Source organism: Macaca fascicularis, chromosome 12, assembly GCF_037993035.2.
Source record: "Macaca fascicularis isolate 582-1 chromosome 12, T2T-MFA8v1.1".
NCBI classification, from domain to species: Eukaryota; Metazoa; Chordata; class Mammalia; order Primates; family Cercopithecidae; genus Macaca; species Macaca fascicularis.
Window position 1 is genome coordinate 84,792,292 of NC_088386.1, and position 22,118 is coordinate 84,814,409.

General features: G+C 36.4%; 1 protein-coding gene across 1 annotated transcript in view; it reads right to left on the reverse strand.

Annotated features, from left to right (window-relative positions):
- Positions 1 to 7,317, reverse strand: part of COL5A2 (collagen type V alpha 2 chain) — a 161,678-nt gene extending 154,361 nt beyond the window's left edge. Inside the window, exon 1 of the mRNA XM_005573696.5 lies at positions 7,218 to 7,317. Within this exon, the coding sequence (XP_005573753.2) occupies positions 7,218 to 7,314 (97 nt within the window). The 5' untranslated portion in view covers positions 7,315 to 7,317. The remainder of the gene's footprint in view (positions 1 to 7,217) is intronic.
- Positions 7,318 to 22,118: the final 14,801 nt, after the last annotated feature.

The following is a 22,118-nucleotide window of genomic DNA, read 5'->3' on the forward strand; positions in this document are numbered from 1 at the left end:
CAAGTTCCCCAAGGAGATGGAGAACAAATAAAACACAAAATAACAAATCCAGGAGGTGCTTCAAAACAATTCAAAGATTTGGTGAAAGCAAAAAAATACACTACTAGGGTTTATATTTGTGGTCAGTGAAATAGATTGTAATGTCACTTACAGTGTCTCATTTAAGTACTCTAAAGTTACTTTTAGGTAAATTTCTTAAATGATCCTCCTAAGAATCCCACCAGATGACAAAGGTGTGTACTATTTGCGATGAGGACACAAATTTCCAGTGAGGTTAAGGACCCTCTGCAGGTAGCAAAACTGCTAAATAGAACAAGGACCAGAACCCAGATGTTCTCTCACATGATGGCTGGACCAAGCTTTATTATACTTGTTATACTACATAGACTACAACAAGGCTATGATGCTTATGTTGCAAGTCTGGGCTGGCCGAGGGCGGAACCAGCTCCCTCTGCTTGAGGGGAGGTTTTCCACCAAGAATATAGTTTGCTGTCATCTTAAAGCTGAATTCACAATTCTGATTGGACATCCCAAAAATAAAAGGTAAAAAGGGATACAAAACTGTGAGACTGTCTTTCCTCCTTCCTAGTCCTAAACTTAAAAAAAAAAAAAAAAGCATGTAAACATTTTTGAGTTTGAACATAACACCAGAAGGCTATAGGAATGAAGTTTGATTCATTAATTAATATTAATTAATTAATATTGTTACCATTTTTCCTTTTTTTTGAGACACAGTCTCGCTTTGTTGCCTAGCCTGGAGTGCAGTGGCATGATCTCGGCTCACTGCAGCCTCCGCCTCCCAGGTTCAAGTGATTCCCCTGCCTCAGCCTCCCAAGTAGCTGGAATTACAGGCACCCACCACCACACCCGGATAATTTTTTTTGTATTTTTAGTAGAGATGGGGTTTCACCATGATGGTCAGACTGGTCTCAAACTCCTGACCTCAGGTGATCTGCCCACCTCAGCCTCCCAAAGTGCTGAGATTACAGGAGTGAGCCATGCACCCGGCCTCTATCTTCTCTGCAGAAGGCAAGATTTAGATAGGAATAATCTTGCTTTATTGTAATTTCCCTTATACATTGTTTCTTAGTGAATATTTTAGTATAAGATGAAGCCATCTTGATTAATTTGAAGGGTTTAGTTTTTAAAACATTGATAAAACAAAATAAAAGCCTTAAGGTTGCCAATATGGTCACACCTTTAAAGCAAAATTTTCTATAGGATACACTACTTCCCATGCAAATGCCAAGAGTAAATAGTGTTTTAAATATTGAATATCACAGCTCATTCATCTTACATAAAATTTAGGTAAATATATATGAAATTTATATGGAAATAAATTTAAAGGAACACTAGATTATCAGTATCTTATTTCATTCAGACTCTAAAAGCCTACCCAAGCTGTGACTTTTAGTTACATGAAAAGTTCAAAGACTTCATATTTATCAGTAAGTTGATAATGTCTCATGTTACATTTTCAGTGGAAATTCTAGTTTCATGGATATAAATAATAAAAATATTAAATCAAGGAATATCTTTATATAACTCTAAGATGTGTCTTATATAAACTTGTGTAACTTGCCCAAATTTATACAATAGATCAATTAATAATTAACACTTCCAGTCTTTTCCCCCATCCGTACTATATCTTTTATGTGTAAATCTAAGCTTTTCAATGTTGTGATCTCAGAGAAGCAAATCAGATTAAAAATCAGCTGATCCACATCCATACATTTTAAGAATGCCACGTAAGGCCAGGTGATGATGCATTAATCATTTTTCAAATCAGAGAAAACTGTATGATTTTTAAAAATTACATTCTGTGGCCACAGATTGACATGATTCCAATCTTCTAATTTCCAGCTTCTTAAAACAAAGCTTCCTCTTTCTGGTTTTGCCTCACAGCCTGCATTAGGTACTTGTCTAGAATAATGAACGCAATGAATTACAGGCCTGTAGTGATACTGCTGAAAGTGTGAAGAGCAGACAGTAAGAGAGAGGAAATATTGAAAATGAAAAACATACATTCACCTGGAAACACGTTTGAACGACATGTGTCTTCTGCATAGTAGAATGATTCGCCTAATCCACCATGAGGGGGATTTGGGCCTTGAGTTTTGTTTTTTTTTTCCAGAAGTGATGGTGAATTTGCAATAGTTTATCTACAAACTTCAACTAAGCAGCCTTATAAGTAAAATGAATAATCAGAATAGCAAGTTATTACCAAAATCTTAATGTGTAGCCTTGGAACATAAAAGCCAACAGGTCCACAACAAGATTGAGAGTGTCAGTCAAATATTTAATACAGTGGTTTACCAATGTAAATCAGAGTCACCTGGAGAGCTCTAAAAACATACAGATGTCCAGACCCCATCCAAACCTCCTAGATATTTGGAAAGTAGGGGGGTCTAGAATCTGTATTAGTCACAAGATCTTAGGTGATTCTTTATACCATTTTTTATCAACATTGATCTCTGACTTGCTTACCAACTACCCTACAGAGCCATGGTCCAAGTATACATTGTGTTAGTCAATATCAAAAATTTACTAAATCTATGAATCTACCAATGTACATATGTAGAAAGAGATACAATCTTCAAACTAAAGCTTCAGTTTAGTTTGAAAAAAAGTTATAGGTGTCAAAATTTATCTAAAGACAGGAAGCAAAGAAAATGTAGCCTGATATTTATGTGACATTCAGTCTTCTTGGCTTCACAGTCTACTTAGAAATAAACAATAACCAAGGTGGATCTAGTCACACAACTATGTGTTGTCCATTGAAACCGTAGGATCTAGACCACTAAAAGTAGCTGACATTTTTGCTCACTGAGGTAGGGACCATAAAACTCCCAATAGTGGTGCTTCCTTATATCCCTCATAGCAGAACTCAATTCCATAGAGTATATTGCCAGCACCACCCAGGTAAAGGCTACATTTCCTAGTCCCTCTTGAAATTTTGTGTGACTATATGACTAAATTCTGGCCAACTGTAAGTAAGTTTAAATGTTATGAAGACTTTAAAGTCTTCAAAAAAGGGAGCAGGGTGGGGAATGGCTCACAGTTTTTGTTTCCCATCCTCTATCCACATGCCTAGAAAGTACATGCAATGGCTGGAGCTTCAGCAGCCATTTAGGACCATAAAAATAAATTTTAAAAAATACCTAAAGATATGGGAGTCAGGAGAGGTAGAAAAAACCTCAGTCCCTGATGACTCTGTGGAGCCAATATTCCAGCCTTTCACTACCTGCTTAAAAGCATTTCTTTATATTTAGAAAAGAAAAGCTTTCTTTTTTTTTTTTTTTTTTGAGACAGAGTCTCACTCTGTCACCCAGACTGGAGTGCAGCGGCACAATCTCTGCTCACTGCAACCTCTGCCTCCCGGGTTCAAGTGACGCTCATGCCTCAGTCTCCTGAGTAGCTGGGACTATAGGCATGTGCCGCCACACCTACCTAATTTTTGTATTTTGGGTAGAGATGGAGTTTCACCATGTTGGCCAGGCTGGTCTCGAACTCCTGACCTCAAGTGATCCGCTCACCTCGGCCTCCCAAAGTGCTGGGATTACAGGCATGAGCCACTGTGCCCGGCCAGAAAACCCCTTTGTGTTTGTTTAAACTACTGCATTCTGCTACATGTACCCACTATAAAAGTCTGAATGTCCTACATGTTTCATAGCATGTATTTCAACGGTAATGAGTTTAAAACAATTTATGAGTAAACATGTATCTTAAGCTATGTATACATATTCTGTACCTTCTTTAAAATGATGTCATCCAAATACTACTGAGTGTTAACTATCTGCTTCTTCATATTTGTATCATAACAATGAGATGAATGGCAGACATATCATAAAAATGCAAGAGACCATGACATATAAGACATATAAGACTGTGAGTCCTTCATCTCTCAGTAATCAAAAGTCAGCTTGGGTCTACGAGGATATCAGTGTAGGATTGCAACATGATGGCCATGAGCCAAATATATGCTCAGATAAATTTTATTTGGCATATGCAATATCTTCTGAAAATGTTAATTCTGAATGCCTTAAAGTGGGCATGCACCTTCAGTTCTCCATAGGCCCCATCATCACCTGTTGATGTACACACACTGGTTTGCTTCACTTGTTTATATTACCTGCCTGGCCTCTGAAGGCATTGAAATTTACAGTATTTGGAAACAAAATGATACATTTCTGCACCTTCCCTTCTCCATTGCTTGTCCCATGTTGAATACAGTGATTCATAACAAAGATTATTTTCTAAAATTAAGTATGCCTACTTCTAATAACAAGAATATATATAGCTCACTAGATGCTAGGCATTAACTTAGGAATATAAAGTATACTGTAAATGCTCTAGCATTTTCCTTAACACAAATGTGGAATCTTTCAAAGACCACCGCCCCCATGCACACATACTCTCACCACACGCACACACACACACAGACTCTCTTTAAAAGCTGATTTTGTCATTTTAACTCCCTGATTTTTCACACACACACATACACCTACACAAACTCTTTAAAAGCTGATTTTTTTCATTTTAACTCCCTAATTTTTGTTACATTAGTTTTAACTAAGGTCAGCCCAACTCCCAAACTTTCTCCTTTCAGTTTCTTATAAATTTAAAAAACCAAATCAGTTCTTAAAACTCAGTGAGAATGGAACTGAATTTTGGCTTAAAATGCCTAAAACTTTATTTATTTACTTTTATCTTCTCATTCATGTGTTTCTATCAGGCAGGCACACTCTGATTATATTTTACATTTCTGGTAAATAACCACAATCAAGTAAAAGGAAATATACCCTGAAGTCATAAAAAGAAAGGGAAAATAAAAACTTATTAATATGCACTTACATGCAAAAACAGATCTCCACATTTCCAAGAAGACATATTTGTACAAAATGTAAATATCACATTATGTGACTGTTATAGATAAAACTTGAAAAATGTACTTGCTTTTCATGTGTGCCTTAGATATTTCTTTAACTTAAAGCATCAGTCTCAGCTTACTCTTTCCCAAACTCAAAATCAAATGGAGTTTCTAAATTATGACATCTTTATTAAGCTTGTGATAGGCCTGAACGGGGAAAAGAAAGTATTGCCAAGTATCCATACAATATCAACTTAAACCAAAATATGCATGGTAAGTAAGTACAATACAAGTTAAGTAGTTCTGAATGTACTATATTCTGGAATTATTTTCTCTATTATCTTTGATTAGGGCAGTGATGACTTTCTTTTGCTGTTGAATTTTTATCACTTATATTCTCTTGAGAAATAAAATACTGGAATTTTTACAACACATATGCAAGCAATTACACATTCTGTAAAACCTGATGTTTGGAATTCCATTTTCTGTGCTGTTTGGTTATACTGGTCAGGGGTGGGCACTGGGGTTGGATTGAAGTTGGGGACTTTTTTGCACCAAGCATCACATTCCTTACATTTATGTCAATTATTATTAAGAAAAACTATCTGCTCATTTTTCGAAAACACCTACAGAGTAATTATAACTATTTGGGAATGTCTTTTAAAATATGGCCTATTTCATGTACCTTGTGAAACATTCCTTTCATTTATTCACATATTCAATTATTTCCATACTTTATTAAAGTACTTTATTTATTTTAACATAAATTAACAAAGAAAGTGGTATTAAAGGTTTTAAATTAAAGTTGGTTGTTTTGGTGGGGTAGGGGAGTAAACTGTTCTTTTTAGAGTCAAATTTTCAATTTCTATTGTAATTTTTCTGTATTTTTCTCCTCCTGTTTTCTTACTTCTACTTTCTATTCAGTTATTTTTGCCACCCTTCCAAACAACACGTGCTTTTCATGCCATTACAAAGAAACTCAAAAGTTTTTACCTTTTACAAATTACCTCATATTTTAAAAACATAAAATGTAACATAAAAAGTTCCAAGTCTTAGAAAGTGCCCCCTCTATGGGACTCCTGACAGACTGTTGGATATTCATCTACAAATTCGTATTTTCACTTTTTAAACTTTTTAGAACTTCTGATCTCTAGATTAATTTTATAAAGTTTTTAAAAGCAAAACACACAGAAGCAGATAATTGTATTAAAACGATAGATATACACATAGTATATATACATATATACTTGTATGTATGTGTCTATATATGAAAGTAATAGAAAAGGTTAATGAATGCCCAAAGTTTTAAAAGCTTGAGTTTGATGTTAAATGATTGAGTTGATGAAAATCTATAGTGGCTTATTTTAAAAGAGTACATGTCTGTATTTGAAACTGCAACCCTCAAGAGTAAAGATTTAATAGAGGAATCAACTTAAATATTTTCTTATATACTATAACAGCTATGCATTTTTGCTTAACCATACCATATAACCCAACTGTAACATAAGAAAATTGCATAGGAAAAAAATTTGGTCACCAGGCAAGATTTATCTTAAAAAAAAAAAAAAAAGCTTGTGTCTAAGGGGTAATGTCCATGCAAATATTCCATGCCAAATAAGATATATATAAGGCATGCTGATTTCCTGCCTTCCGCCATCCAACCGGGAACCACCACTGTCCTATTAATCAAGCCAGTAGGGTGGGAAAATACCACTGTTTAAGAAATCTGGCTTCTATCAGCCTCTGTCATGGAGAAACAAACGAGACTGCCTCCCAGCAAGCAAAAGTGATCACATTTTCACAAATGAAAATGGTAAAAAGAAGTGTAAATTGTTAAAGAGGAAAGAATGAGGAGCCAAAGACAAAGAAAAATCAGAGCTATCAGAGTTGCTGTAGAGGTTTTTCTAAACAAAGAATTTTATGAAGCAGCTGAAGTTCAGTACAAAAAGACTCCACCCTACCCAGCTTCTGCCGCGACTTTTCCTTGCTCTGAAAACTCCAGCCCACAGAACAGAGCTCCTCTCACTAAAATGCCTTTAGTGCTCCGTTTTAAGCATTCGCTCTTTTCTTCTTTCAAACTTCCCACTCTCACACTGAGGCAAAAGGACTTATTGTAGGCTTTCCCAGAAAAATTTAGTAGTGTACTCTCTCCAACGGCAGATCTAGAAGCTCCGGATTTACTAACATCCCAATTGTCTTTCAAGTCGTTTTCCAGGTGCAAATCCGTCAACCCCCTTCTCAGACTTCAAACCAGAACCTCCTCTTCACGCTCTTCCTGAGGCTTAACATTCCACCTATTTCCCAAACCGTGCAATAAACACTAAAGCAAAGCAAATGGCAAACTCACCATCCTCGCCTTCTTCCTGGGCTTTTATTGAGACAAATTGCCCTAATAAAACAGTAAGAATGAGGAGAGGTCTTGCTTCCGCCCAGTTTGCCATCATGTCTAAATATTAGACATGTGGGTTCTCCTGAGAGTGAAAAGTAGATTCTGAGGTTATTGTAGCACCATGAAGTCAGCTGTGGGCTCTTCTTTCAGCACCAGCCCCAGGGCAGCCTCTGCAAACCCCCTTTTTCAGCACCAGCTCCAGCACAGTCTGCGAAAACTTTTTTCAAGCGATGCAGCTTTAAATAGGAAGAATGCTGCCTCCACTTCTTTTCCTGCCCCTTTTCAGCTTGTTCAGGCTCATAACCATCCAGTGTCTGCCAAGCAACGGTCTGATTGATGGTAAACAACCAAATCAGAACACGCGTCTCTGTGCCTGAACTTTCCCTATTTCGTTTAACTTTAAAGCATAGATGGGGCTTAATAACAGAAACAAACATTTGTTTCTCTTTTCTTTTATTTTTTAAGAAAGGCTGTTAGAAGGGTTCTATTTTCCCCTCCCTAACCCTTCCCCCCAGACACACACCCTTTAACTTTTCCCCTATAAGCTGAAAAAGACATTCTGAAGAAAATCCAGTCGTTTCGCCTAGTTTTTTTTTTTTTTATATTTAGATAATTCAAGACTCTCTTCTCCACCTTAAATCTTTAAAGAATCATATTTTAACCCTTTCTTTTGACTGAATAGGGAGTATTCTTATCCCCTTCTCAGATTCGGTTTCTTTTCCCATACTCTGGAAGGGGATTATTAGAATGTTCCCCAGGTAAAATCCAGGTGAGAAAACCATTTTGAATAAATGAATTTGTGATACGTTGTAATCTGAATTAAGAAGGCAGGTCCTTTCCTAATTTCTCCACATCTCTTGTTAAGGGGCCACATCTTCAGGTTCCTCTTGTCCCGGAGAGTTTTACTATGTTGAAAAATAGTCTACTAAGCAGTGCAGAGGAATGGGAAGTACTCTACCTTTGGATGAAAAAAGGCTGGTTTCTGCCTTTTGTGAGTGGTTCTGCCACTCAACAATTTTGTAAGTGTGCACATAGTCCTTTATCTCTGTGCACTCCAGTTTTCTCATTTGAGAAAAGGGCTTTACCCTGACCAGTGTACAGGGTTTAGTGACACTAAAATGAGTAATGTATTATTAATGAAGTTCCAAATTGCAAAGAGCTACATAAAAGTAGATGGTTGTATTATTAACTCTAAGCCAGCTTTGCAGGCAATATGATAGCCCCAGTTGCACAGGCATTTTAAGGACAATTATTGATGAACTTTTGTGCCACCCTCACACTTGCCAAGATCTTAATGACCTCAGAGAGTTCTATATAATCTAATGTATTTGCCACCTTGAGTCTCCCTAGAATCAGAATGGATGTTCCATACAATACGAATGAGTCAATTGTTTATAATTATTCGGCAACAGGTACCTTGCACTGTGCTAAGCGCTGGGCAGAAAGGATGACATAAAAGAAATAAAAGACATACCCATTACCCTCAAGGAACATATGTAGGTGTTGACAAACTAAATTTACAGGAAATAAAGATATATAAGCCAGAGCATTAAATATGTGAGGAATGCATTAAGCTCAGAGAGAGGAGAAATTATAAAATGAGATTAGGCAATAAGACATTATTATTACTTTTCTTAATAGAAGAAATCCAAGAACCTTTGCATTTTAGCTTTGGAACTAGACCTCCAGTGGAGGTCAACTTTCCTGGTCATTTCCAGCTTTCTAACCCTATACCCCTCGTTTATCTTTTCATTTAGACATGTCCCATTTCAATGACTTCTGTCACCACCACACTGTTCTCAGGGGTGCCCTTCCACTTAATGAATGGGCCAAGTAAGGAATTCTTTCTAGAATATCTGAGAGAGACTAGGACTTGAAATCCACCTGACTATATATTCAAAGATAACAGGAAGATAAGTAAATGTGGGGGGAAGGAATTATTAACCTTTCTCTGAGCTTGCCAGTCCTATTCCACCATGAGGCAATTTTAGACCAATACCACCCTGATACCAAAGGGCTGCCACCATTTTCAGGCACCTTGTGCAGCACTTTTACTGAAGTGCAAGACGACAGACATTTATGGAGAATCTACAACTCTCAGAACCTATGCTGGAGATGCAGCAATGATTAGAAAATATTGCAGGACTTGTAGCAGAGTCAGTGTATGGAACACTCAGTGGCTGCTCAGATCAGTAGTTTAGTATCTGTTTTCTGTTCGTTAATAAAGTTGTTTTAAATTTAACTATAAACATGGCTTATATAAGAAAGGTTAAAACCACCATACAGTCTCTGACGGTTGCCACCAGTTTCAGTCTCCTCTTCACCCTGCTGAAAGCTCATGATATGACAGGGGCATAGCAAATATTTGTCAGAAGACCTGAGCTAAATAAATATTCCATATTGTCCTTGCGAACTCTTGAAATCTTAATGCAATCAAGTCATAAATAGCAAAATATTTTGCAACTTGGGCTTTTTCTCTATGTCTGGTTTTAGGGTCCCACATTACAATTTGGAAAAGACTAAAATACACACAGGTATTAACCAGGAATGTCTGTTTAATACATGTGGTTGAATTCAGAATAGAGGACAATGCCATTTCTTAGTCCTTAAAGAACTGATTATAGACCTCACTGCTGCAGTGGAGTACTCAGAAATCTGTCCCAATTCCAGTGAAGCCTATCCTAACAGTGTATATATGTGCTAGTGGGTGAATATTTTCCAATTCTCACAGCAACCCTGAAAGGTATTTATTATTTTTCTTAAATCATATATAGGCGATTATGGTTCAAAGATGTTTACTTGCTCAAGTTTGCTCACCTAATAAGCAGTAAATCTAGGGTTCCAGTTCAGTGATGTCTGACTCCAGAGTCAATGTTCTCACCCTTTTTTAGCTCTTTTTAGACCCACCTGACACTCAAACTTCTATTACCACCACACGTCTCCAGGAGAAGCCTACTTCCAATTAATGAATGGACTGAGTAAGCACCAAAAACCACCCTTCAGCTACTTCTTTCTGGAATATATGAGAAAATCAGGACTTGTAAACCACCTTGCTAAACATTCAGTAAGAATAACAGAAAAACAAATAATAAAATCCAAAGGTTCTTGTATTTCTTCCACCAAGAAAAGTGATGATAATGCCTTACTTACCTAATCTCATTTTATAATCTTCCCTTTCTCTCAACTTCTGCTGAGCTTAATGCATGCCACACATATTTATATGCTCAGGCTTATAAGAAAAGTTGTCTCAGTGCCCTTTCAGGGTTGATCCCTCCCTCTGCACTCCTTATCCCATTTCTTCAAATCTCCTTGAAGATGTTACTCTGTCAGTGTCTCCTTCTCTCTTCTCTACCTTCCACCTTTCTTCTTCTGCTAGTACCTTTCCTATAGCCTGTAAACCTGTTCCTCACCAATAGCCGATCTTGAAAATAAAAAAAGAAGGGGAGATTTCCCTTAACCCCACATCTTCTGTGGTCTCTTTTTCCCTTCCACTCCTTCTTCTTTCAGTAATCCTCCATCCTTGTATCAGGATCTTACTTCTAGCACTCTAGTATAGATTGCACTGCCAGAGACACCAACATCCTTTTGTTGATAAACCCAAAGATCTTTCTTCTTTCCCCTCCTAACAGTTGATATTCTGATTACTCCCTTAATACTGAATCTCTTTCCATTCACGGCTTCCCTGGTCTCACATACTCCTTTTATGCCTCCTGCTCTGCTAGTCAAACTTCCTTTTCTAATTCCTCTCAGAAAGTCATCTGTGCTCTCCAATCTTGTACTATCAGTTTTTTTTCCCTTGTTGCCCATTTACTTGGGGTATATTAACTATTAAATTAAATCCCTTGACTTTATTTCTGTTTACATGTTAATGACTCCCAGTCAAGGCTTTCCTCCTGAGCTGCAGACCTATGTTTTTCAAGTGCCTCAATTAAAAATCTCCCACTGGAGAGGCATAAAACTCAGAATCCAAAATGAAACGATTATCTGCAATTGGTCTTTATACCAATTAACACTACTGCCATCATTTTAGTCCCAAAGATCTGAAATAGGGAAAGATACTCTTCATTTTCCCTCAACCTGCATCCTATTGTTCAGCAAGTCCTCTTGATTTTGTTATGCATTCTTTCATTCAATTACTCCTCTTTCTAAGAAAGTTGACTCCCAGTTACCTACAAAATATAATAACATGAGTTTAAGATAATTATAATAATGCATGCCTACTTCTTGGTTCCAATCTTCTGCTTTCCTCTTGTTGTTTTATCCAGAGGAAACAGATTTTCCCAGACACATAAAGCAGTTTCACACCTCATAATTTTACTCAGGCTCTGACCTCTGCCTGAAATAACCACTTCCCTGGTCTAATTCACTCCCTCATTTAACAAATATTTATTGAGGGTCTATTATTTGTCAGGTTCTAATGAAGGCACTAAGGATATATAGCTGTGAACAACACAGACAAGGTCCCTGATTCCACACAGCTTACAACCTTGAGTGGAAAAACAGCAATAAACAAGTAGGCAAATATACAAACAAGGTGATCTTAGACAATTAAATGCCATGCAAGAAATAAATAGTTATTTTAGAGTTGCTCAGGAGTTGGTGGCAGAAGGGATGCTTCAATAGTGCTATTGGGAAATATGGCATTTTAAGGAAGCAACAGTAAACTTGAGACCTAAAATTTGAAAAAAAAAATAAAATTATCACTGGAAAACAGAAAAGAAGGCATTTCAAGCTAAAGAAACAGCAAGTGGGAATGACCTGGACTGGTGTACGTGTTTTCTATTGCTGCCATAAAAATTACTACTGACTGTGGCATAAAACACTAATATATCATCTTACATTTCAGAAGGTCAGAAATCTGACATGGATCTCCTTGGGATAAAATCGAACTGTTAGCAGGGCTGCATTCCTTTTTGGGGTGCTTGGGGAAAATCCATTTCCTTGTTTTTTGAACTTTTAGAAGTTACCTGCATTCCTTGTTTTGTGGCCTCTTCTTCCATCTTCAAAGCCAGCAACATAGCATATTCCCGATATGTCTTTGTTGTCACATTTTTCCCTGACTACAAACTGGAAAGGACTTTTAAGGATCCATGTGACTACATTGGGCCTTTCTGGATATTCCAGGATAGTTTCCCTCATCTCCAAGTCTTTAATTACATCAGCCAAGTCCTTTCTGATGTGGTAAGGTAACACACTCACAGGTTCTAGGGATTAGGACATGAGGGCATCTTTGGGGGCTATTATTCTTTCCATACCATAGACAGAAATAAACTTTGATTATGTAAAAGTAGGCAGAAAGCCATTATGGCTAGCATGATATGATATAAGATCGGACATGAGGTTTATCATTAATTCCTTGTCGGTCATGGGGAAGAATTCAAATTTTTTTCCTAAATGCCATTAGAAATCAACAAAGCGTTGTTATACAAACAAATGGCATACTCTAATATGCTTCTTTTTTTTTCTGCTTTTTGTTTTTGTTTTTTTTTTGAGACGGAGTATCACCTTGTCGCCTAGGCTGGAGTGGAATGGCGCAATCTCGGCTCACTGCAACCTCCACCTCCCAGGTTCAAGCGATTCTCCTGCCTCAGCCTCCCAAGTAGCTGGGATTACAGGTGCACACCACTATGCCCGGCTAATTTATTGTATCTTTAGTAGAGATGGGGCTTCACCATGTTGGCCAGGCTGGTCTCAAACTCCTGACCTTGTGATCTGCCCGCCTCAGCCTCCCAAAGTGCTGGGATTACAGGCGTGAGCCAGCGCACCCAGCCCTAATATGCTAACTTTTAAAAGATCTGTATGGCATGTGAGAAATGTATTATGCAAAGGCAAAGATAGAAGCAGGGACACCAGTTAGAAGTACTTTTACTCCAAATGAGAAATAATGGAGTCCTAAAAAAGGACTGTGGAAATAGAAAGAAGCAGAAAGATTCAAGATGTATTTTGGAAATAACATTTCTGACGGATTATGAAGAGCTAGGAAATAATGAAAAATTGAGGAAGACACTTCTGCTGACTGAGTAGATGATACAGCTGGCAAAGCTCAACTATTGCCTCCCCTGACACACAGGTCTGCTTCTTCATAAAACCCACCAGCATGTTCTGTGTAGACCTCTATTAACATCACACTGTATTTACATGTCTGTTTCCTTTATCATATTGAAGCCTTCCTGAGATTAAAGACATTGTTGGGTCATTGTTTGCTCGATAGCTATTTGCTGAACATATATTGCTTGATAAGGAATCAATAGAAAATGATGATTGAATGACCATGAGACAAGTGGCAGTGAACATAAATAAATATAATTCCAAGGTGTCAATCCCAGAGAACCAGGAAAATGATTGTCCTAGAGAAAGAAATATCTAAGCAAGGAGGAGAAACTAGTAACAGAGCAGGAAAGCGCAGAAATGATTAGGTGCATCTGTGCACATATATGCTTTAAAATAGCAAACCACTTTTTTTTTTTTTTCTTAAGAGAGGGAGTCTCGCTCTCTCACCCAGGCTGGAGTGCAGTGGCACGATCACAGTTCACTGCATCCTCGAACTCCTGGGCTCAAGGGATCCTCTCACCTCAGGCTCCTGGGCACACACCTTCACAATCAGCTATTTTTTTTTTACTTTTTTGTAGAGACGGGTCTCTCCATCTTGCACAGGCTGGTTTCAAATTCCTGGGCTCAAGCAATCCTCCTGCCTTGGCCTCCCAAAGTGCTGGCATTACAGACATAAGCCACCTTGCCAAGCCAACAAACCATAATTTTTGAACAGAAAAAGACTGCATATTGTGAATATACTTTTTCTCACTGAAAGCCACTATGAAAATAATAACCAGAGCAATAATAATAATAGTTAGAATGTATTAAGGAAAAAGACTGCATATTGTGAATATACTTTTTCTCACTGAAAGCCACTATGAAAATAATAACCAGAACAATAATAATAATAGTTAGAATGTATTAAGTACTTACTATGTGTCAAATACTGTATTACTCAATTTAATCCTAAAATTGACGCTGTGGGGTAAGTGCTATTATTTTTCGTATTCTACAGATGAGGAAGGAAATTGAGGCTAATAAAAAACTAATTTGCATCAAATTACACATCAAGGAATGACTATTAATAGATCCTGCCTTGAAATCCTGGCTGCACAGTTTTTTCTCTTAACAAGGAAGTTCAAAAAATTATGTGATGTTAATTTTCTTAGCTTAAGCTCCATCACTGCTTTTTAAAAAAATTACCTTATTGGGAAAATCACTCAAAATGTCATTATAATAATATATTTTCAAGGAAAACAAATGCATGTACCAATTAATTTAATTATCAATGCTATCTATATCCAAACTTTATAAATATGTTACCTCTATCTGAAAATCTCTGCTGAAAATATATCTTTAACATTTAGACATTATTAGAGATACTTCCTTTTTTGTATTAGAAATTTTTACCTTCATTTTAACATTCTTACGATATGAATTTTCATTTTAATCTGAATACTTATATTTTAGCTTAGTCATATTTTGAGAAAAGTTGGCATTTTACATTTTAGAATATTGTGCTGTCTCCTAAGGCATCAACCATTACATTTAGATATTATGGAGAGTCTTGTGAGCCAAGATCGTAAATAACATGAGAGCTTGGCTTGTGTAGCACTCTTCTCTTTACATACCATTCTAGCTCACACACACTCTTTGAGACTTACAGTGACCCAGTGATACGCACTAGATGGTCACTCCCATTTTATATTGAGATTCAGAGATACTAAGTGACTTGTCAGAAGTCACACAATATAATGAATGGCCTCATATATTAGTTTTCAAGACCTAGAACTCTATCCACTGTACCCTGATAATAAAACTGCAATTCAAATTTTATGAACTAGGAAGATAGCAGCAAAAATGTCTGCAGATATGTGGTGGTTATGAGTCAGACAGAGTCCAAATGCTGGCCCCGCCACTTACTACCTGGGGGATGATGAAAAAATCTTTTCTGCGTTTCAATTTCCTCATCTGAAAAATGGGGATAATAATATTTCCTACCTCATTGGTAATTGTTGTGAGTATTAAATGAGTTGAAATTTGTAAAACTCTTGGAACAATTTCTGGCATAGAGGTAATACTACATAAGTGCTGATTAAACAAAAATAAGAAACTGTTAGCGTTTCTTCTAAAAAACATATAATGTGTCATTAGTTTAAAATGTTACTATTAAAATTTACTCAAAGACCAAAAACCCAGGCTCACTAGAAGGAATTTTAATCATGTCCCACACTATGTTCCACTCACCCCTTCTCATTCTGTTGTGTTTGTTTTCTTTTATATTATGTTTATTGAGATGTGGTTTACATAATTTCATCTTTTTAGGTGTACAGTTCTTTGAGCAAATGTATACAATCATGTGACTGCCATTACAATTTATAGGACAGTTTCTTCACTGCAAAAAGTTCCACTATTTGGAGTCAAAGCCTTTCTTCCATTCCCATCCCTGGCACCATCGATCTGTTTTCCACTTCTTTAGTTTTGCCTTTCTACAATGTTACATAAATGAAATCACACCATATGTAGCCTTTTGTGCCTTATTCCAAGATTCATCCATGCTGTTGCATGTATAAGCAGTTCATTCCTTTCTTTAAAGCTTTTATGTTTACATTTTTAAAATTTATTTCCTCATTCTTAATCATTCATCCATCAGTTATTTTTTAAGCCTAATAAATCTTGAGACATGGATGATTGTTTGTATTGGAATAGACGATTTTCTGTAGCTAAATTGAGAGTCCATGAGTCAAGGCTTCCCCTGAGGGAAGCTTTTTAAATGGCAGGACTAGGCACAGGCTACAAAGGAGAAATTGTCCAGAAACGCAATGGCACCAAAGACCTCCTATACCAAATGAGTGTGCTATGCTCCACGTACTGCTTTTACAAAGTTAAAGGTGTAAGTCTCAAGTTGTGTCTCAACAAATAAGGAGTCATTCAGCTCAACAGGATCTGAGTTCTAGCATTGTTCAGTTGACAATTATGTGGCGACCAGAGGTCTGGGAAACATGTCTTTTCTTGGTATGGAGAGGGCAGCACAGGCCAGGGAAGTCAAAGTGATATATTTTTTTCATATTTAGTCCATCAGTATTTTGTTTAATACTTTAAAGACTCCTCTGTATTGGAGAAAACTATCTCTTCTACTCCTTCAGTAAAATTAATTCTGTTTTGCAGATTTATAGAATTTTCTGTCTTTGAGAGAAGATAAAAGGAGTTTTTTTAAATAAACTGGCCCTTGAGAGAAAAAGAGTTTTATATAAATCTGCCATTTTAAGTGCCATTTCTGTTGTATTTTTGTGTACTGTATTTGAATGAAATAATTGCACTAGCCCTCAACATGCCAAAAGAATTCAATATCAAATAATTTGAAAATACTTTTTTAGAAAATCTGAGTAATAAAAATATTCATCCCTATCTTCTTCTTCTGATATAGATGTATCAAATGGGAAATGGCCAGCAGTGATCAAGTCTTGATTAATACTGAAAAGTAGAAGCTTGTGCTCACAATCCCTGCTATCACAATTCTTTATAGTGTATAAATACTTTAATAATCATTATGAAGCTAAAATGGCATTATTGATTTAAAACCATATGATGTCCCTGTACTTCCAGTTACTTGGGAGGCCAAGGCTGGAGAATCACTTGAGACCAGGAGTTAGAGACCAGCCTGAGCAACACAATGAGACCCCATCTCTAAAACAAATAACAATAATAAAATAAATTAGCCGGGCATGGTGAGGACCACTTGAGCCCAGGAGTTTGAAGTTGCAGTGAGCTATGATCATGCCACTGTACTCCAGCCTGGGTAACAGAGCAAGACTCTGTCTCTTAAGTAAAAAAGAGAATATGTATGTGTGTGTAAATATATATACATATATATATATATAATTCATTTGAATTAGAATTTCTATTTAAATATCTTCAAGTAATCAATGCATTCACATTGGTATAAATAACAAATATGGATTAAGAAAAGCTCTGACCACAGCAATTGAAGTCTTAATTATATATTAAAGTATGGTCAGTATATAGCCAAGTTTTTCAATGTCCTAAACATCACAAAGACCCATGCATTAATTATACTGCTTAGAAATCAGCAGCAATCCATATATTTGTCACTAATGACTATTTAATTAAAACATGTACATATCCATATATTAAAATACACATGCAAAGAAAATAGTTGGTGAAAGAGCAATTCATAAACTTGATTATCGCATCTACATAAATCTGAGTCCTTCTTGACACCCAAAGGTAAGAAAACCAAAGGCCCTATGAACACTTACTACAAAAAAGGGTACACAGTAAATACTAAATACACAGTAAATACTAAAGCAGGTTTCATTCACCAGTTGGAGATTGTACTATTTTAATGTTTTCTTAAAGTATGTGAGTGATATCATCTCATGAGATTTGGAGGAACACATGGATTTCATTTTGTTGTCTTAACAGAGACTTACTTTTGTTTTCTCTGGAATAACTGCAATCGGAAGATATTATTGGATGAGTGAGATTTTATAAATGTGCCTTGTCTTCCCTTTCAGCATCATCTTCACTTCCATAATTTTGTCATGAAAGCAACCTTGGAAATCCATAAATACAAAACACAGCGAACACACTCAAGGGATAGAACATTTGGCAATTTGTCTTCCTGTTAATTTACTTAAAAAAATCTATATACATTTATTTGTAAGAAGATTAAATAAAATAAAATAATTTTTATTTTATTAATTTTTGGCTTGTAATTAATCTCTAAGGCCCAGCAGTTGACTCCAGAAACCACAATGTACTTAATTTGCTAGATTTTTTTTTTCTGTATTCTACTCAATTTTTATAAATCTGTTAAAAACTCTACAAATAATTTGGGACATTGAAATTATCAATAGCAGGAAGAATTAAGAAGTTACGGCTGGGCACGGTGGCTCAAGCCTGTAATCCCAGCACTTTGGGAGGCCGAGGCAGGCAGATCGCAAGGTCAGGAGATCCAGACCATCCTGGCTAACACTGTGAAACCCCGTCTCTACTAAAAATACAAAAAATTAGCCGGGCATGGTGGTGGGCGCCTGTAGTCCCAGCTACTTGGGAGGCTGAGGCAGGAGAATGGCATGAACCCGAAAGGCGGAGCTTGCAGTGAGCCAAGATGGTGCCACCGTACTCCAGCTTGGGAGACAGAACCAGACTCCGTTTCAAAAAAAAAAAAAAAAGAAGTTACTGCGCTCCTAATGCATGAGCATCAGTCATCACACCCTTGTTTCAAATGTGACTTATTCATACTAATATGCTCATCCGGCTTAAGATGGGGTTTTAGTTTCAAAAGTTATATGATTTTAATTCAAATCAATGTAATGCACACTTGTTACAGAGGTACTTTGAGAATGCAAATATGTACAGGATATACTCCTGGCCCACCAAGGGCTTACGTGGTTTGGTGGTAATAGACGCAATCACTGATACCTAACACATAATAAAGGAATGAGTTCTATTATACAAACACCAAACACACAGAACAATAATAGGAGAACAGTGTATGGTAAAAGGATTTGAAGTCACAAGGAACTTGGAAAGAAGTTCTGGATGTGATAGGATTTAAGCAGAGCTTCAGAAAATGCATAGCACTCCAACAAAGATTGCCTGAAGGGAGATTAGGGAAACCAAAAAAAAAAACCACTCAGGTGGCTTAAAGAAATTGTTAGTAGCCTTAGTAGCCTAGCAGAGTTAAGACAGCTACAACAGCAGAGACTAAAAACCTAATATTTTCAAATTGTAAGAGGAAAGCATGTTGAATTTACAGTAATAGGCCGGGTACAGTGGCTCAAGCCTGTAATCCCGGCACTTTGGGAGGCTGAGGTGGGTGGATCGCCTGAGGTCAGGAGTTTGTGACCAGCCTGGCCAACAAGTTGAAACCCTGTCTCTACTAAAAACACAAATATTAGCCAGGGATGGTGGGGGGAAGCAGTAGTCCCAGCTAGTTGGGAGGCTGAGGCACGAGAATCACTTGAACCTGGGAGGCAGAGATTGCAGTGAGCCAAGATTGCACTCTAGCCTGGGTGACTGAGCAAGACTCCATCTCAATAAATAAATAAATAAATAAATAAATAAATAAATCTTAACTGCAATAAATCTCAACCTTAACAATACTTTCATCTTTTAATGGTCCGGCCAGTATTTCAAGATAATTTATATATTTATACTTCAGAGTACTTTTATTTTTTATGATTTTACTAAGCTAATAAACTACTGAACTGTATTCTTCAGAATGCTGTGTCTTGAGGGAGGCACAGAGAGACATCAATAATATCCCCACATCTTTACTCTTGTAGGAAAAAAAAAAAGCACTTCTACTACTCTGCATGGTTTTGTTTATTGTAGAACCACACCCATATCTTTGCTTCCAAAAGAAGACATAGCTCAAGAAAAAATGTGGATGAATCAGTAACCATACATAGATGTGAATTCTGCTTTTCACATAACAACCTCAACCTATCTTCCAAGCTCCTATCAAAGTAGTCATCTTTTTCAGCAGCCTGCGTCAACATGGCAGAGAAATGGAAAATACACATAGGTAGGTTCCACATTTATTTAAATCTGTGAGGGTTACCAGATCTGTAAAGTAAAAAGGTTTACTTTAAAGACAACATATAGTTCTAAATACCAAATCCTGACGAAAATGAAATGAATAATATAATCAAAGTAATTTTAAGTTTAAAAAAAGGAAACAAAAACTTACCTTGTGTCATTAAGAACTTGAAGTGTGACATTTCTGAAAGGACTACTCTACAGAATATTCTCTCTGGAAGTAGGTCTTTGGGAAACATGAGCTTTGGTCCTAAAAGTCTCTCACTAACCACTTTACATGAGGACGACCCCGTAGGTCCTTCGAGCCCAATTCCTCATTTGCAAAATGCAATGGTAAAAGCCCCTTAATATTTCCAAGTATTGTTACAGGAACTATTCGTTAATAAGTTTTACAAATTCTATAAATTAATAAAATATGTTGTCATTCTCATTACTTCATTTATTTTACCTACATATAAAGAGTGATTCAATACAAATAGATTGAGAAGAGCCCTATTCAATTATTTGGTCAAGTATGAACAATATGAAGTCTCAAAGCTATTTTCGGACATTAAAAGTGTATTTTCAATGCGTAAAAGGACAAAACCAGTGCTATGGTTTGAATGTCTCCTCCAAAACTCATGTTGAAATTTAATTGCCATTGTAACAATATTAAGAGTTAACATATTGAAGAGGTGATTAAACCATGAGGGCTCTGCCCTTGTGAATGAATTAATGCCTTTATCTCAAGCATGGGTTCCTATCACAAGAGTGTGCTACTTATCACAAGAGTGCTACTTATTACAAGAGGATTCCTATCACAAGAGTGTGATACTTATCACAACAGTACTACTTATCACAAGAGGATGTATTTGGTCCTGTTTTGTCTCTCTCACCCTCTCTTGCCCTTCTACCTTCTGCCACGGGATGACACAAGAAGGCCCCTGCCAGATGCTGGCCCCTGGATCTTGGATTTCTCAGCCTCAAGAACCATGAGCCAATACATTTCTGTTCATTATAAATTACCCAGTCTCAGGTATTTTGTTTCACTAGTACAAAGCAGACTAAGAAATCAATGAGCAATGCAATGTTACTTCATTTGGCTTGGTTTTCAAACTGCCTAAACTCAGAAAGATTTTCCAACTTGAGCATTGATCTAATAGGATGAACTAAAAGGAGAACAAGTTTGGAGGGAAAGAAAGATAAAGAATAATGAGAAAGATGTCTAATAACCTGCTGGGAAAAAAAATAGACATTTCATTTGCTTAAAAGTAATATACAAAATCAAAATACTATTTATTTACCACTTATGACCATAAGAGTTTCAAATATATAAACTATAAATGATCTTTGTTGATTGAATAGCGATAATGCAAAAATGATATTTGTTGATCCTAAGTCTTTGTTTTGAAATTGCAAAGGAATTTCACAACAACACCCCACTGAATTGTCTCAACTGAAATGGGCAGCACAAATTTCATTTTACAGATAACATTTAGTTAAGAGGGATTAAATAACATGCAAAAATTATACAAGTAGTGTATAAATCACTCAGGACTCAAACCCAGATCTGACTTACAGTTCTTCCTCTACTCCAGAGAAGGGCATAAGCACTCTTAGATGCTCTCAAGACATTATTTTCTGGGGGAGAGAGGATGAGTTTATGAGATTCTTCCTTTTCCAACTACAAATCTGTATAAGGTCAGATCTTTTCATATACTTTAACCATAACAATTTATGGCAAGAGATTAAAATCGGATGCAATCATGAGAATTCTGCTGTATTCTATTAAGCCAGATATTAAAGAGACTTTCAAAAATGAAAAATAATACCACTCTTCTAATTAGTTGTTTTGATTCAGTAAATGCAGTTATTTCATAAAATGCATTATTTATATTAATATGTAATGGGTATGTTGTTATTTTAAATAAGTTAATAAATGTTTAGAAGTCTTTCATTTTAAATTTCTAAAATGGTAAATGCCAATAGATATAATACACCACAAAAAGTTATTTAGGGTCCTCAATAATTTTAAGAGTACAAAGGACTCCTGATACCAAACCAAAAGTCTGACAAATACTGCTCTACACTGTGGTCCAAGTGAGTCCATTTCTCATCTACATTTTTAATATAGCATTAAATTTTCAAATGTACCAAAGTAGCCCATGCTTTTCTCTCACCCCTAGAAAAGGGCTAATGAAGAAAATATTTTAAAAATCATTTGACTAACAAACCCACCACCCTAATATAATCATTGTTATCATTTACAACATTTAT